This window comes from Somniosus microcephalus, chromosome 3, assembly GCF_052327205.1.
Source record: "Somniosus microcephalus isolate GS21.2 chromosome 3, FLI_Smic_1.0, whole genome shotgun sequence".
NCBI lineage: Eukaryota > Metazoa > Chordata > Chondrichthyes > Squaliformes > Somniosidae > Somniosus > Somniosus microcephalus.
Window position 1 is genome coordinate 330,449,763 of NC_140989.1, and position 17,259 is coordinate 330,467,021.

Below are 17,259 nucleotides of genomic sequence, written 5' to 3' on the forward strand. Positions count from 1 at the left end.
TAGCTGCAGCTGTTGCTAAGCTACAGAGACTCTTGCAACTTGTGCCGATTGTTCTGAAGCTGAGCAACAGGGTTTGTTGCTTTATACGGAGCTCTGAGCTCCGTAGCTTTTACTATAGCGTTCGGTTATCCGGAATTTTTGATGAACCGGCACCACGTCGGTCCCGGCCGTGCCGGATAAAAGAAAGTTTCCTGTACGTGCTTTCACATCCACAGTGTTACGTCAGAATATACCTATCCATATGCACATGCTGACCACCATGGCAACCTTGGGAGTACGATGACGCAACGACTTGAGTGGATAAACTGTAGCATAACATCGGTCAGCACTCATTGCAGTCAAGGTAATACAGGTTGCCTGGACCGTAACCTATTGAAAACAAATATATAAACATCTTTATTACATAATGAGGCAACGGATGGGATGAGAAAGGAATTCAATCTGGTTAGTGGTGACTGCAAATTGACAATAAGGTACTGAGACCTTCAAGGATCAGCTAGTAAAGGTCTAAATGGAAAATAGAACTGCTTTCAATCCATGTCATCCCTTCAATGAAGAGTGGAGATAGGGTCCAAGAGTTGCCAGGTTTGTGACAAAATCGCTTTAGAGTAAAGCGAATCAAAAACATTCAGAACCAGTGACCCAAATTTTTTTTTAAGTATCTCACTAAAAATGTTCAGGAGTCAAATGAAGGCTTTCCAGGTTCTTATAGCCTCTTCTGAATTGAATTTGTAGATTCTCCCTGTTTTCTGCTTCACAAAGATTCATTTTCAGAAATCCACTTGGGACAGTAACTCCTCTTTTCAGTGTGAGAGTGGGTGCGTCTAACACCAGTGGATGGGATGAAAAAACAGTAAATTATGTTTTCTTATATGAATACAGTGGAAGCCATTTGGGTAAGTCATTCTTGGGAATTATTAGTGAGATTACATATCTTAAGTAAAGTCAAGCTCCCCTCCCTCTACACAGAGTTGACTGGCTAACTGACTCCTTCCCTTAATATAGGCCCTTGATATTTCTAAGTGCCGTTCTACCCAGTGGCAATCACACTAACCAAATTATTCACTACAGATTATACAAAATGTTTACTGCTGGGTAGCAATCTAAATTTGATGCATTCCAACAGACACTCTCTGACATGAATCTTGTCATTCATGTGGAAATGACTTATGAAATAATACTGGGCGGCCTGCTGGTGGCACTGTCCAGGGAGAATATAAATACTCGGACATGGGCCCAGCTTGCTCAGGACATTCTTTTCCAGGAACTAGTGAAGGACACAACTAGATCTCCATGTTGTAAAACAGTTGATTAAAGCTTTGTTTAACGCTTAGACCAAGTGCCTAGTAGTTTTCTTACGTCACTCTCTAAGGTGCTGGAAGAAGTTTACTGTGCTGAATCGGACTAAGCAGGAATTCTGAATTGAAATGACTGTTGTTCAACCAAATAAAAAACAATTTTTTCACTCTCGCATCTTTCAGTGGTATCTCGTCATGGTTCCTGAATGCTGAACTATTTGTAGTCCTGGGTCTTTGAGTCCATTATGATATCATCTAATGACACCCCTCAAATCCTCTAATCACACCCCTCAAATCATCTACACAGGTAAAGTCACCCTTTCTGCAACTCCCTCAGCTGGGATAACATGCACTGTTTATTATCCTCATTAAAATATATTTTCCCCATTAAGGTTCCATTTGCCTATCCACCAATCCTTAACTGAAAGAGTGGGGCAATATTCTTTAAACCCACTGCCCGTTCTGCTCTGCTTTCATTTCTCAGTGCAAGTACACACTACGATCCCAATAAGTGTAAATGCAGAATTTAACTCCAATCAACTTATAGTTGTACCTCAGTCAGTATCACTGCATTGTCCAGGTCAGTGTGTTGTTCTGTCAGTAGCACATTTAGTAAATGCTAACCCAGGTCACAGTTAAAGCTCACAACCAGAATAAATCTAGGTGCAGAGCATCATTATTCCATTCACTTGTTCTCCACGTTGACTTCTTATGATTCAATTTCCTATGGTTAACAAATTTATGTCAAATTTTTTTTGTGTGCTATTTTAACACAGTTATTGACCTTGCCCCTCCCTATCTCTGTAACCTCCTCCAGCCCTACAACCTTCCGAGATCTCTGCACTCCTCCAATTCTGGCCTCTTGCGCATTCCCAATTTTTATCGTTCCACCATTGGTGGCCGTACCTTCAGCTACCAAGGCCCTAAGCTCTGGAATTCCCTCCCTGAACCTCTCCATCTCTCTACCTCTCTACCACTCTTTCCTCCTTTAAGACGCTCCTTAAAACCTACCTTTCATCTGCCCTTATGTGACTCAGTGTCAAATTTTGTTTGATAACACTCCTGTGAAACGCCTTGGAACATTTTACTATGTTAAAGGTGCTATATAAATACAAGTTGTTGTTGTTGCTTATTTTGTTTGCTGTGGCTCAGTGGGTAGCACACTCGCCTCTGAGTCAGAAGGTTGTGGGTTCAAGTCCCACTCCATAGGCTTGAGCACAAAAATCTAGGCTGTCACGCCAGTGCAGTGCTGAGGGAGTGCTGCACTGTCAGAAGTGCCGTCTTTCGGATGAAACGTTAAACCAAGACCCCATCTGCTCTCTCAGGTGAACGTAAAAGATTCCATGGCACTATTTTGAAGAAAAGCAGGGGAGTTGTCCCCGGTGTGCTGGCCAATATTTATCCCTCAGTCAACATTACTAAAAAAAAACCTCATTATCGGGTCATTATCACATTGCTGTTTGTGGGAGCTTGCTGTGCGCAAATTGGCTGCTGCGTTTCCTACATTACAACAGTGACTACACTTCAAAAGTACTTCATTGGTTGTAAAGCACTTTGGGATGTCCAGTGGTCATGAAAAGCGCTGTATTAATACAGGTCTTTCTTTTTTTCTTTTTCTTATTTTAATTGAGTTAGTGAGTTAAAATAATATACAAAAATAATTTGCATGAATGCATTAACCAGTGTACCACTGAAGTTAAAACCCCTTGATTCCAAAAAACAGACCTGGGAACTGAAGGCTCAGAATGCTCGCTCTAACCACGTTTCCCTGCTTTATGAACTCGATTCTTCCTGACTTGTAGATGTCGCTGATGGTGCAGCACTAAACATCAGTAATATATTTACATTCATTCTTGACTGTTGGGCATGGGCTTCTTTCAGTTCCTATCCTCTTAACATTTGTACACTTGCTTACCTGTTGTAAATAGTTGACAAACTTGCACATGAAGTCTCCGAAGATCCAGCTGGGCAGAGGGTACAGAGTGGCAGTAAATGGAACACAGCAGACCAGGAATATGATGTCAGTGGCAGCCAGGTTAGCTTTGAAGAAGAAGGAAAAAATCATTAGGATCAAAAGCTTTTTGGCAGTCCATATGGCTTTTCACTGTCAATTTGGGAATCACTTCCACAAAAAAATGCCCATGAGGTTTGTTGGTGGAGATCTCCACTCCTGAAGCTGAGTTGGCTGTCATTTATTATGTTTCTTACATACGAGAGCACCTCCATTTTATTTCTGATTATTCATATCTTTAATCGTCGATTATTGAGGTAAGGTCTGTATTTACCAGGTATGGCTCTGTCAGTATTTATGAATATGGGAACTTATGTTTTCCAGCTCTGTCACAACATTGTTCACTGACCCCCCACCCCCGACCCCCCCACCCCCTCAACATAACTGGGAGTAGTTCACAAATGTCCTCTTTTGTCTAATTATTTGGGGTTTTAGTTCATCCATGCTGCAGGATTTATTGTTTTTTCAGCCTTTTGAACCTATCTAGAGCCTAGGCTTTGTTAATGTCAGTGATAAATGAAAAGAATAACGAAACAAATTGAAGGAGTGCACTGTACCAAAGTGCACCGTAGCAGAGAATGGTCGAAGTCTATATATCAAATACGTTTTTCAGTTCAGACGTCTAATGATTTGGATAGGTTCAGATGCACAAAACTTTTGGCACCTTAATGACACAGTTTCTTGCATTTACTCACATGTCCCACGTATTTTTCATAATGAATTGCTCCTAAAAATGTGTTCCCACCGCTAGAGGATTAAGGAGTGTTTGATAAATGCCACAGCAGTGATGCAGATCAAGCATGAACCCCAGACTAATTCTCTCACAAACTCTCTCAGTTTAGTAGACTCCAACACAAATTAATTGGTCTCCAACAACTTGGTCCAAAATTAATATAGATGGCTTGGTCGCAATCACAGCCCGTATAAATGTGGCATGGAAGAGTTTGCACCTGAAATGTTCTCTCCATAAATGCTGCCCGATCTGCTCAATGTTTCCAGAATCTTCTGGGTTTTTTTCAAATTTCCAGCATCTGCAGATTTTTTTTTGCCTGCAACTGTGGTGTTTTCTTCATTCCCACTAGAGGGCAGCAATTAACCAGTCAGTAAAGCTGAGAGTGCTGTAAGTTTTCCAATCACACATCTCACACAGCATGGCAAAAAACATTCCAGGCATTTGTGAGATGGTTTTTTTTAACTAGAATTATTCTGAAAGAAAGACGCAAAGAATAAAGGAGGACAGAAAGAAAAATCCAGAAAATGAAAAGAGAGCTGAATTTATTTGAGAACAGGACCTGTCAAAATTAAGATTAGTCCTGGGAGAAGGAGACAGACCATACCTTGGTGCCAAATATGTAACAACATGTCACAACCTGAGGACTGTTTAAAATTAATACTGAATGTACCCACTGATGTACAAAGACTGTTTAAATTAATATTGTTTAAAGTAATATTGTATGTACCCAACGAAGGTCAGAATTGTTTGACACCTACAGAATGTTGGAAAACTGTACTTTTTGTTATGTAAGCTTTGGCAATATGGTTCCCTGTAAACTTTCATGCCAATAAAGCATTTGAATTGAATTGAATTGAATTGACAAGAGATAGAGGGATGAAGGAAAGGTTCTGACGAAAGGTTCTCGACCTGAAATGTTAACTCTGTTTCTCTCTCCACGGATGCTGCCCTGGCCTGCTGGGTTTTCCAGCATTTTCTGTTGCTATTATGAAGGAAAGATATATGGTTTGTATTTACCTGGAACATGAGCCATTGAGAATACATCAAAAATGCATCTACACCATCCACAAGTCTCACTGATTTGTGTGACATAAGGCAACCTGCTCTCTATGATAGTCCTTGCTCTCAATTACAGCAATGTGTTTGTAACCATTCACGGTAATGGAGCCCAACGCTACTCATTTCAATGTAATTGCAATCTATCTCACTAATAAATCCAGCTCTATTTCCAGAAATGCTTGGAAAATTAAAGGTAGACGGCTGCAAGTGGCACAATGGTATAACACGTTGAAGAACCAGCTGACTGCACCACATCAGTCAAAGCCACAACACCAAATAATTTGTGGACAAAACCCAATAATTTGCAGACAACACCAAATTAGGGGGTGGGGGTATTGTAAATACCTCGGACTTGCAGAATGAGCGTGTAATTGGCAAATTAGTTTCAATATAGATAAGTGTAAGGTATTACATTTTGGTAGGAAGAATAAGGAGGCCACATACTGCTTGGATAATAAGTCTAAATGGGGTAGAGGAGCAAAGGGATCTCGGGGTACAGATACACAAATCACTAAAAGTAATGGCGCAGGTTAATACGACCATAAAAAAGCAAACCAAGCACTGGGGTTCCTTTCTAGAAGGATAGAATTGAAAAGCCGAGAAGTTATTGTTAAACATGTATCAAACCTTGGTTGGACCACACTTGGAGTTCTGTGCACATTTCTGGTCTCCATATTATAAAAAGGATATAGGGGCACTGGAGAAAATGCAAAAAAACGATTCACAAGGATGATACCAGATTTGACACCGATCCACATAAGGATAAATTAGGGCAGGTGACCAAAAGCTCAGTCAAAGAGGTAGGTTTTAAGGAGTGTCTTAAAGGAGGAAAGAGAAGAAGAGAGGCGGAGAGGTTTAGGAAGGGAATTCCAGAGCTTGAGGCCTAGGCAACAGAAGGCACGACCACCACAGGTTGAGCGATTATAATCTCGTGTTATACCATTGTGCCACTTGCAGCAGTCTACCTTTATACTTATCAGGAAAGGCTGGGGCTCTTTTCTCTAAAAAGGAGAAGACTGAGGGGTGACCAGATCGAGGTATTTAAGATTATGAAAGGGTTTGATAGGGTAGATGTAGAAAAGCTGTTTCCATTTGTTGGGGAGACCAAAACTAGGGGCCATAAATATAAGATCATCACCAATAAATCCAATAGGGAATTCAGAAGAAACTCCTTTATCCAGAGTGGTAAGAATGTAGAACTCGCTACCACAAAGAGCAGTTGAGGTGAATAGCATAGATGCATTTAAGGGGAAGCTAGCTAAGCACATAAGGGAGAAAGGAATAGAAGGATGTGCTGATAGGGTTGATGAAGAGGGATGGCAGGAGGCTTGTGTGGAGCATAAATGCTGGCAGCCACCAGTTGGGCTGAATAGTCTGTTTCTGTGCTGTAGACTCTATGTAATTCTATGGAAAAAGATGCAGGCTTGATTGTCCATAACAAAGACCGCCTATTTCCACCTCTGTAACATCGCCCATCTCCGCCCTTGCCTCAGCTCATCCGCTGCTGAAACCCTCATCCATGCCTTTGTTACCTCTAGACTTGACTATTCCAATGCACTCCTGGCTGGTCTCCCACATTCCACCCTACGTAAACTTGAGGTCATCCAAAACTTGGCTGCCCGGGACCTAACTCGCACCAAGTCCCGTTCACCCATCACCCCTGTGCTCGCTGACCTACATTGGCTCCCGGTTAAGCAGCACCTCGATTTCAAAATTCTCATCCTTGTTGCTAAATCCCTCCATGGCCTCGTCCCTTCCTATCTCTGTAATCTCTTTCAGCCCCACAATCCCCCGAGATATCTGCGCTCTTCTAATTCTGCCCTCTTGAGATTATAATCACTCAACCTTTGGTGGTCGTGCCTTCTGTTGCCTGGGCCCCAAGCTCTGGAATTCCCTCCCTAAACCTCTCCACCTCTCTACTTCTCTTTCCTCCTTTAAGACACTCCTTAAAACCTACCTCTTTGACTGAGCTTTTGGTCACCTGCCCTAATTTATCATTAAGTGGATCGGTGTCAAATTTGTTATCTTAACATACTCCTGTGCAGCACTTTGGGACGTTTTACTATGTTAAAGGCGCTATATAAATACAAGTTGTTGTTGTTGTTGTCCATGCGGCTGTCGGAAGATGCCAGGTGGAGACCAAAACGTTATACAAATAAGTGGGAGGGGCGGGGGAATCAGAGAAAGAGTCATCAATAAACCACTCTCCTGTACCTCCTCACATCCAGCTCACAGCATTGGTGGAGCCCTAGGCATGGGTCATCCTCTCACTCTGTGGGACACAGGAAGTATATAGGGGGAAAAATTTGGTACCTTAGCACCTCCTGTTAGCGCCAGCAGACGGCACTAATAGGATGCTAGAGCATTATCGCCGGGGCGAAGCGAATCCAACACCGCATGCTAATTCTCGCTTCCCCCCGCAGCGCCGCCGCTAAGTTATCGCCGGGAGCCTCAACGCCAGGTGGATCGTGACATCAGTGAGTGTGCAACGTTCACTGGCCGCCCAATCTGCGAAATTGATTGTCACCATCTACCTTAGCGCCTGGAGGAAACAGTGACAGGGAGAGCTGGCGTGAAGCAACAGGAAGCCGGCTCCAGGGATGTTATATAAAGGAATCATCAGTAATGAGTCGCAGCTGTAGGTCAGTGAAGTTTCAGTGCTTTCTTGTCGGTTTCACATAGTGCAACAGTCTCATTCCATAATTTCAAGGTTATTTAGTATCAAGAGTGTTGTGGCAACTAAAAAGTAGCTACATTTATTCTTTAAAAAATCAAACCGCTACAGTTGGTTACATTAATGGGGGCTGCACTTGCAGTCGACCTCGCCCTTCAGGATCTACAGCGGAGGGAGCGGAGGCAGCGAGAAAGACTGGAACATGTGGCCAGAGGGAGGAGGAGGGCCATCAGGGCTCTCAACAGGAGGCCTTACCCTCTGAGGGTATTCCACAAGCACTTCTCTTACTTCCAATTAAGCGAGGAGCAGTGTATTAGAAGGCTCCGCTTCACCAAGGAGGTGGTCACAGAACTCTGTCACCTCCTGCAACCAGACTTCCAGCCTCAGATCAGGGCGACCATGGCTCTCCTAGTGGCAGTCAAGGTCACCATCGCCCTCAGTTTCTTCGCCAGCACATCCTTCCAGTCTGCAACAGGAGACCTAGCTAACATCTCGCAGTTCGCCATTCATCACTGCATCCAGGAGGTCACAGAGGCTGTCTATAGTGGGAGAAGGGACTTTATTTCCTTCTCCATCACCAGAGAGAAGCAGGACGAGCATGCATGTGGCTTTGCCAGAATAGCGGGATTCCCCATGGTGCAGGGCGCCATTGACTGCACCCACGTGGCTTTGCAGGCATCACATAACTATCCTGAGATCTTCCGTAACTGCAAAGGCTACCACTCACTTAATGTGCAGTTGGTGTGCGACAACAGACAGCTAATCCTCAATGTCAATGCCCGCTATCCTGGCAGCAGCCATGATGCCTTCATCCTGCACCAGACCGGTGTGCCAGCACTCTTCCAGCCACCATGTCAAGCTCGTGGCTGGCTGCTTGGAGACAAGGGCTTTCCACTCTCCACCTGGCTCATGACTCCCCTCTGCAACCCCAACACTCCTGCCCAGCACTTATACAATGAGAGCCATGCTGCCACCAGGAACATCATTGAGCATGCCATCGGCCTGCTGAAGCAACGGTTCCGCTGCCTTGGCCGCTCGGGAGGAGCCCTCCAGTACTCGGATGAGCGGGTGCCCCATTTTGTGGTGGTCTGCTGCATGCTCCACAACTTGGCCATCATGAGGGCCCAGCCCTTGCCACCAGGGATTGCAGGACCACCTAGGGAGGAGGAAGAGGGAGAGGAGGAGGAGGAGGACGAGGAAGATGAGGAAGACGAGGAGGAACAGGAGCGAGGGAGGAGCCAGCCACTCAATCAGCCTTCCGGAAGGGCGGTCCGTGACAGCCTCATCAGACTGCGGTTCAAATGAATTAAACCCCAGATCCCCATTGGTCACCACATCCCCATCATTCCACCCCTGTCGCAGGCCATTTCACAGCACAAAACTGAAATGAGACACACCACAAAATGCAAACTGAATTAATAAATTTATCAAAAATCAGTGAACACAGACTTACACCAAAAATATTACCTATTCACCTTGTGCAATCCCTTAGTGCCTGTCGTTACTGTGCCTTTGCCTACTCTAGTCCTCCTACGACGTGTTGGCCCAGTGGCTGCAGCAGGGCTGGTGGAAGGCTGCTGAGTGTCCGTGCGGGAGAACTCAGATGGCCTTACAGGACGCCCTCGACCAGCTCTGGGCCTGGAAGGCCCCGGTGTAGACTGCACCACCTCAGCATGGGTGGTAGCAGGCTGGGCTGGCTGGATGACAGGCAGCGACAAGGGCAATGGCGGAGTGGCAGTGGTGAGAGCAGGAATGCTGTCATCCTGAGAGAGGACAGCAGGTTCCTGCTCCACTGACCCACTGCCACTCCCCCAGGGCAGCACCTCAGCATCCCTAGCAATCTGTTGGAGCACAGATTGCTGACCTGCTGTGACACCGTGAAAGCCCCGGTCGACAGTGGTAGACCCAGCCATGATGGCAGCAGTCAGAGCTTGCATGGCATCAAGCTGAGACTGCATGAGAGCAGTCTGAGTTTGGATGCCACCAAGTATAGACTCCATTACAGTACTAAGATGTTGCATCACTTCCGCCTGTGCTGCAATGGAAGCTGCCAGATCACCCATCACACGCGGCATCTGGTCTGGGTCGCCACGGTCTCTCTGGGAGTCTACCATCCTTTGCAGACTGAAAATGATGGGCTCCATGGTGTGCACAGAGCTCTGTGCAATTTTGGAGGCGGACTCATAGAAACATAGAAGATAGGAGCAGGAGTAGGCCATTCGGCCCCTCGAGCCTGCTCCGCCATTCAATGCGATCATGGCTGATCATCCAAATTCAGTACCCTGTCCCTGCCTTCTCTCCATATCCCTTGATCCCTTTTGCCTTAAGAAATATATCTAACTCCTTCTTGAATATATTTAATGAATTGGCCTCCACTGCCTTCAGTGGTTGAGAATTCCACAGGTTCACCACTCTCTGGGTGAAGAAATTCCTCCTCATCTCAGTCCTAAATGGCTTACCCCTTATCCTTAGACTGTGACCCCTGGTTCTGGACTCCCCGGCCATCGGGAACATCCTTCCTGCATTTAGTCTATCTAGTCCTGTTAGTATTTTATATGTTTCAATGAGATCCCCTCTCATTCTTCTAAACTCCAGCGAGTATAAGCCCCAATCGACCCAATCTCTCCTCATACGTCATTCCTGCCATCCCAGGTATCAGCCTGGTGAATCTTCGCTGAACTCCCTCCATGGCAAGAACATCCTTCCTCAGATAAGGCGACCAAAACTGCACACAATACTCCAGGTGTGGTCGCACCAAGGCCCTGTACAACTGCATCAAGACATCCTTGTTCCTGTACTCGAACCCTCTCGCTACGATGGCCAACATACCATTTGCCTTCTTAACCGCCTGCTGCACCTGCATGCTTACCTTCAACGACTGGTGCACAAGGACACCCAGGTCTCGTTGCACTTCCCCTTCTCCCAATCTATTGCCATTCAGATAATAATCTGCCTTCCTGTTTTTGATACCAAAGTGGATAACCTCGCATTTATCCACATTATACTGCATCTGCCATGCTTCTGCCCAATCACCCAACCTGTCCAAATCATACTGGAGTTTCTCGGCATCCTCCTCATAGCACACACGTCCACCCAGCTTTGTGTCGTCTGCAAACTTGGAGGTATTACATCCAATTCCCTCGTCTAGATCATTAATATATATTGTGAATATTGTGACCCCTCCACACTCATCATTACCGAGAGGCTCTCGGGCACCCATGCCATTGCACCTATCATCTCTGTCCGCATGCCCATCACCCTTCTTCTAAACGCCTCCCATCGAGGTCCTCATCTGAGTCCTGTGCAGCAGAACTCGCACGCGAACTCGCCCTCCGGGGAGCTGGCCCCCGAGCTACCCTTTCCCCCTGGCCTTGCTGCAGCCCACTCGTCCCCGGTGCCTCACCCTGTGCCGATCCAGCTACTATACTAGCCTCTAAAGAAAGCGTAGTGCCAATATCTGAGCTGGTGCCTGCGGGTGAGACATGCAATGACACGGTGTGTTCTTCCTCCTCCACTTCTCCTGCCTCAATATCTAGGGTGCTCTCAGGGACAGGCTGCTCAGGTGCTTACTCATTATCTGAAAGCATAAAGGCACAAGAGTCGGGTTAAGGTGCGGGGAGGGGGCAGGAAGGGAGAAATGCATGCATACAGCATGATTAGCTGGAAAGTGCGAAACGTTTGTGGGGTGAGGGGGAAGTGGGATGTGAGAAGGGGGTCAACATCACCAGTGGCCACGGCGCCCACCACCTGGCACCTAATGGAGGAGACGGTGCTGGCCATTATTGGGACGGGCATAGCTGAGCCCATGGCCAACTCTGGAAAGCACCAAACACTTCCAGAAACTTACACAGAGCCAGTAGAAATTAATCAGCAACTCACCTGAGAGTGGTTGATTATCCCTTTAAATATCGCTGGTGGGGGGGTCCTTGCTGCAGCTGAATGCATGTTCAGCTGTGCGAGGTTAACACAGGGCGTTAGTTCCAGCGATGAGGATGAAAATGGCAGTGCTGGCGTCAAATCAGCATTGCACGCTGACTGACGTCTCGATCTGCCCACGCAACATACTTCTGGCTCACGCTCCTAATGGCCACCCTACCGCCCTCACCAAAATAACGTTCCATTCAGCCTGCACTAGAATTGTGCGTGCGCAGCTCGGACGCCATTTTCAACACAAAATGGCACCCGTGGCGCCGAAAACTCGGGCACTACGGAGCTAAATTTCTAGCCCCTAATTCTCCAGAATTCATGCAAGTATATAAATTATTATTACAAAAGCAAAATACTGCGGATGCGCTGATGAAAGGACCTGAAACGTTAACTCTGTTTCTCTCTCCACAGATGCTGCCTGACCTGCTGAGTGTTTCCAGCATTTTCTGTTTTTATTAAAATTATTATTGTTAATGCTGCGGGTTATTGAGTTTGCCTGTCCTCTCTACCTTTCTCCTGCTTTTCGCCGACTTCTCATTGTTTCAGCAATTCATACTTTCACATCAAAGGATTTCCAGCGCAGTAAAAACCAGAACATGATTTGGGAGTTAAATTTAAAACTTACAGCCCACATCGGGGGAAGCCCACACCGAACAGTTATCCTGCGATAATATGTAATATTTCAATTCGGTAAGTCAGCCGATTCCACTGGTATTCAGGTTCCCCGGACTTTTACTTTCTCAACTACAAAATTACAATGTAGTGCACTGCAAGAAGCCCAGAGACACACAGGCACATCCCTCCAAGTATTTCTATGATGCCGCAGTCACATTTAACACCATATAATGTAGTGGCCTCTCCTCTGCTTTATTTCAACCCGTTATCCTCCCCCTCTCCTCCCCACTGAGTCAGTCCTCTGATATTCCAAAATGACCGTTCCCGTCCCACCTGCTCGCGGACTTCGGGCCATTCAATCTGTTATTTTCCTCCCGACTCCGATTTCTTTCTTTCCTCATAAATAATTTCTCCGTTAATTGTTCGCCTGCATTCAACGGTATTCTCCTTTTCTGACCCGGCCACCTGGTTAACCCCCTTCCTCCTCTCACCTCCTCACCCGATCCCCTCTCGCCTCTCCCTCCGATCACCCTGCCACCACCCCCCTCTCCCCTGACCATTTCCCCTCTCCCTGCCTCTCTCCCCTGACCATTACCTCTCCTCCTCTTCCCCCTGACCATTCCCCCTCTCCCCTGACCATTGCCTCTCCTCCTCTTCCCCCTGACCATTCCCTCTCTCCACTGTCCTCACCCCCGACCATTCCCCCTCTTCCGTGACCATTCCCCCTCTCCACTCTCCTCCTCTCTCCTGACAATTCCCCCTCCCCTCCTCTCCCCTGACCATTCCCCCTCTCCCCTGACCATTCCCTCTCTCCACTCTCCTCCTCTCTCCCCGACCATTCCCTCTCCACTCTCCTCCTCTCTCCCTGATCATTCCCTCTCCACTCTCCTCCTCTTCCCCCTGACCATTCCCCCTCTCCACTGTCCTCCTCTCTCCTGACCATTCCCTCTCCCCTCCTCTCCACTGACCATTCCCCCTCTCCCCTGACCATTCCCTCTCCACTCTCCTCCTCTCCCCGACCATTCCCTCTCCACTCTCCTCCTCTCTCACTGACCATTCCCTCTCTCCACTCTCCTCCTCTCTCCCCTGACCATTCCCTCTCCCCTGACCATTCCCTCTTCCCTGACCATTCCCTCTCTCCACTCTCCTCCTCTCTCCCCGACCATTCCCTCTCCACTCTCCTCCTCTTCCCCCTGACCATTCCCCCTCTCCACTGTCCTCCTCTCTCCTGACCATTCCCACTCCACTCCTCCTCTCTCCCCAACCATTCCCTCTCCACTCTCCTCCTCTCTCACTGACCATTCCCTCTCTCCACTCTCCTCCTCTCTCCCCTGACCATTCCCTCTCCCCTGACCATTCCCTCTTCCCTGACCATTCCCTCTCCACTCTCCTCCTCTCCCTGACCATTCCCTCTCCACTCTCCTCCTCTCCCCTGACCATTCCCTCTCTTTCCTGACCATTCCCTCTCTCCTCTCCTCACCCCCGACCATCCCCCCTCTTCCATGACCATTCCCTCTCTCCCCTCTCCTCCTCTCCCCTGACCATTCTCTCTCCACTCTCTTCCTCTCTCCACTCTCCTCCTCTCTCCCCGACCATTCGCTTTCTCCCTGACCATTCCCTCTCTCCACTCCACTCTCCTCCTCTCTCCCCTGACCATTCCCTCTCTCCCCTGACCATTCCCTCTCTCCACTCTCCTCTTCCCTGACCATTCCCTCTCTCCACTCCTCCTCTCTCCCCTGACCATTCCCCCTCTCCTATCCCCTTCTCTCTCCTGATCTCACCCCAGCCCCTGTCCTTACCTATGTAGAAGTTGGTGGCAGTCCTCATCTGCCGGTGTTTGGTGATCACGAAGATGACCAGCGCGTTACCGACCAGTCCCAGCAACATGATCAAAGCAAAGAAGAGCGGCACCAGCCAGGCGTCGGTCAGGAACGGCGGCTCCCCGTCCCCGGTGCCGTTCACCAGGGACAGGTTCAGCTCGGATACGGTCCCGGTCTCCAGGAGAGCGGCCGGGCTTCCGGTAACCGGCTCCATCGGCGGGCGGACAGATCCTCCAGGCAAGTACAGTCAGGTACCGGGGCTCTGATCCTGTCGGTACCGGGGCTCTGATCACCCTGTCGGTACCGGGCTCTGATCCTGTCGGTACCGGGGCTCTGATCACCCTGTCGGTACCGGGCTCTGATCCTGTCGGTACCGGGGCTCTGATCACCCTGTCGGTACCGGGGCTCTGATCACCCAGTCGGTACCGGGGCTCTGCTCCTGTCGGTACCGGGGCTCTGCTCCTGTCGGTACCGGGGCTCTGCTCCTATCGGTACCGGGGCTCTGATCACCCTGTCGGTACCGGGCTCTGATCCTGTCGGTACCGGGGCTCTGATCACCCAGTCGGTACCGGGGCTCTGATCACCCTGTCGGTACCGGGGCTCTGATCACCCAGTCGGTACCGGGGCTCTGTTCCTGTCGGTACCGGGGCTCTGATCACCCTGTCGGTACCGGGGCTCTGATCATCCAGTCGGTACCGGGGCTCTGATCACCCAGTCGGTACCGGGGCTCTGATCACCCAGTCGGTACCGGGGCTCTGTTCCTGTCGGTACCGGGGCTCTGATCACCCAGTCGGTACCGGGGCTCTGATACTGTCGGTACCGGGGCTCTGATCACCCTGTCGGTACCGGGGCTCTGATCACCCTGTCGGTACCGGGGCTCTGATCCTATCGGTACCGGGCTCTGATCCCCGGGCTCCGCTCTCCGGGCTCTTTATAGCTCCCGGACCCAGAGGTGCCAACACGTGGGAACAGCGCGGGCAGCCAGTGCGCCTGCGCACCGCAGTGCCGGCTGGGAGTTGTGGTCCTTTCTCTGTTGTGGGAGCGAGGATTGTCACATTTCACCATCCTAACTTCAACTCACTCGGCCTATTTCACGTATGTCACTGTTAAACATAAAACAGCTCCAAACTTGAAATGGGTTTGCAATGTTTCTCTTGCTAATCATGTGTCATTTCCCAGTGAACATTTCCTACAGGTTACCAGCATCCGCGGTATTTTGCTATTGTATTTCCGACAGGTTGACAGTTTTGCATTAACCTGCTTTTAGAATGGCGCTGAATTGAAAAGTATTCATTATTAAAGACATTAGATAGAGATGCTATTGTGCTCTGCAGGTTGACGAGTTGCATAAACTTATGTGAGTGGAGGGACGGGCAGATGAAGCAATAGAGATTAAAAATGATGTTGTTGAATAACACAGCGGGGGTTGGTGGAGGGGGAGGAAGAGATTTGTATTTGACCAAGATCAGTGATGTCTAATTATTTGCATAATGGTCAATTTCAGCTCAAAACGGGGAGAGCTGCTTCTGGGTTTGGGGATTGTTCCCCTCATTTAAACCGTTGGTAGATCAGGATGGAAAAGATGATCTTAAGGAATCGCCTTTTCAGTATGTTTTCATAGAGTTTACATTTCATTTAGCGGCAGGATTTCTGTTTTAGATCCAAGTCCAATCTTTTCTTTAAAATTGAGTCACTAATTGGATGTTCAGATTTACATTATGGAATTACATGAACAGATGATTTAACCCTGCCTCAAAATGGTGTTATAGTTAAGTACAGTATTTTGAAAGCTACTTTAAGAACCTAAGAAAAGGTCTTTAACTTATCTGCCGTGCTCCACTATCCAAGTCCTGTCTCAGGATACAATTTTGCCAATTTTTATTTTCTGAGTGTTTATCGAATAGTGTATAGTGATATAATTACCAATACAATATCAATAATCGTGTTGATTATACCTGCTGCATTTTTTGAAAAGTTTTTGTATGAGTTAACCACAAGAATACAAATCAGAAAATCACATTACACAAGCTTACACTACCATGGCAGTGGCAATAGGCAGTGGCTAGGTTGAATTTTCAGAGCGGAATGTTGCCAGATCTGTCAGGAACTAAAGCTTAGCTAAAGTTTGCTAACAAAGTGCTATCATCCCTTTAATTTTTCATAGCGTATCATTCTTACCAAAAGAGGAACAAAGTGCTATCATCCCTTTAATTTTTCATAGCGTATCATTCTTCAGTTGACCAAATATCACTCAGCGTAGATCATTAAAAAGGATTTGAAAAATCACAATGGGCTTGATTTTAGTCAATGATTTATTTCCTCTTCTGGGGATAGGCTATTGACAAACATCCACTACAAGCCCACCGACTCCCACAGCTACCTGGACTACACTTCCTCCCACCCCGCCTCCTGTAAGGGCTCTATTCCATTCTCCCAGTTTCTCCATCTCCACCGCATCTGCTCTGACGATGCCACCTTCCATACTAGTGCTTCCAACATGTCTTCCTTTTTCCTCAACCGAGGATTCCCCTCTACTGTGGTTGACATGGCCCTTGACCGTGTCCGTTCTATTTCCTGCACTTCTTCTCACACCCCTTCCCCTCCCTCCCAGAACCACGATAGGGTTCCCCTTGTCCTCATGTTTCACCCCATCAGCCTCCACATTCAACGGATCATCCTCCGCCATTTCCGTCACCTCCAGCGTGATCCCACCACTAAACACATCTTCCCCTCACCTCCCCTTTCAGCATTCCAAAGGGACCGCTCCCTCCGCGACACCATGGTCCACTCCTCTATCACCCCCAACACCCCATCCCCTTCGCCTGGCACCTTCACGTACAAGCGCAGGAGATGCAACACCTGCCCTTTTACCTCCTCCCTTCCCACTGTCCAGGGCCCCAACACTCCTTCCAGGTGAAACAGCGATTTACTTGTACTTCTTGCAATTTAGTATACTGTATTCGCTGCTCACGATGCGGTCTCCTCTACATTGGGGAGACCAAACGCAGATTGGGTGACCACTTTGTGGAACACCTCCATTCAGTCTGTAAGGGTGACCCCGAGCTTCCGGTTGCCTGTCACTTTAATTCTCCGCTCCACTCCCACTCTGACCTCTCCGTCCT

General features: G+C 47.8%; 1 protein-coding gene across 1 annotated transcript in view; it reads right to left on the bottom strand.

Moving 5' to 3' along the window:
- kiss1ra (KISS1 receptor a) overlaps nucleotides 1-14,444 on the bottom strand; it is a 28,038-nt gene extending 13,594 nt beyond the window's left edge. Inside the window, exons 1-3 of the mRNA XM_085977724.1 lie at nucleotides 14,117-14,444; nucleotides 3,214-3,338; nucleotides 234-369 (exon numbers count right to left, since the gene is read on the bottom strand). Coding sequence (XP_085833850.1) covers nucleotides 234-369; nucleotides 3,214-3,338; nucleotides 14,117-14,351 — 496 coding nt within the window. The 5' untranslated portion in view covers nucleotides 14,352-14,444. The remainder of the gene's footprint in view (nucleotides 1-233; nucleotides 370-3,213; nucleotides 3,339-14,116) is intronic.
- Between the last annotated feature and the right edge of the window lie 2,815 nt (nucleotides 14,445-17,259).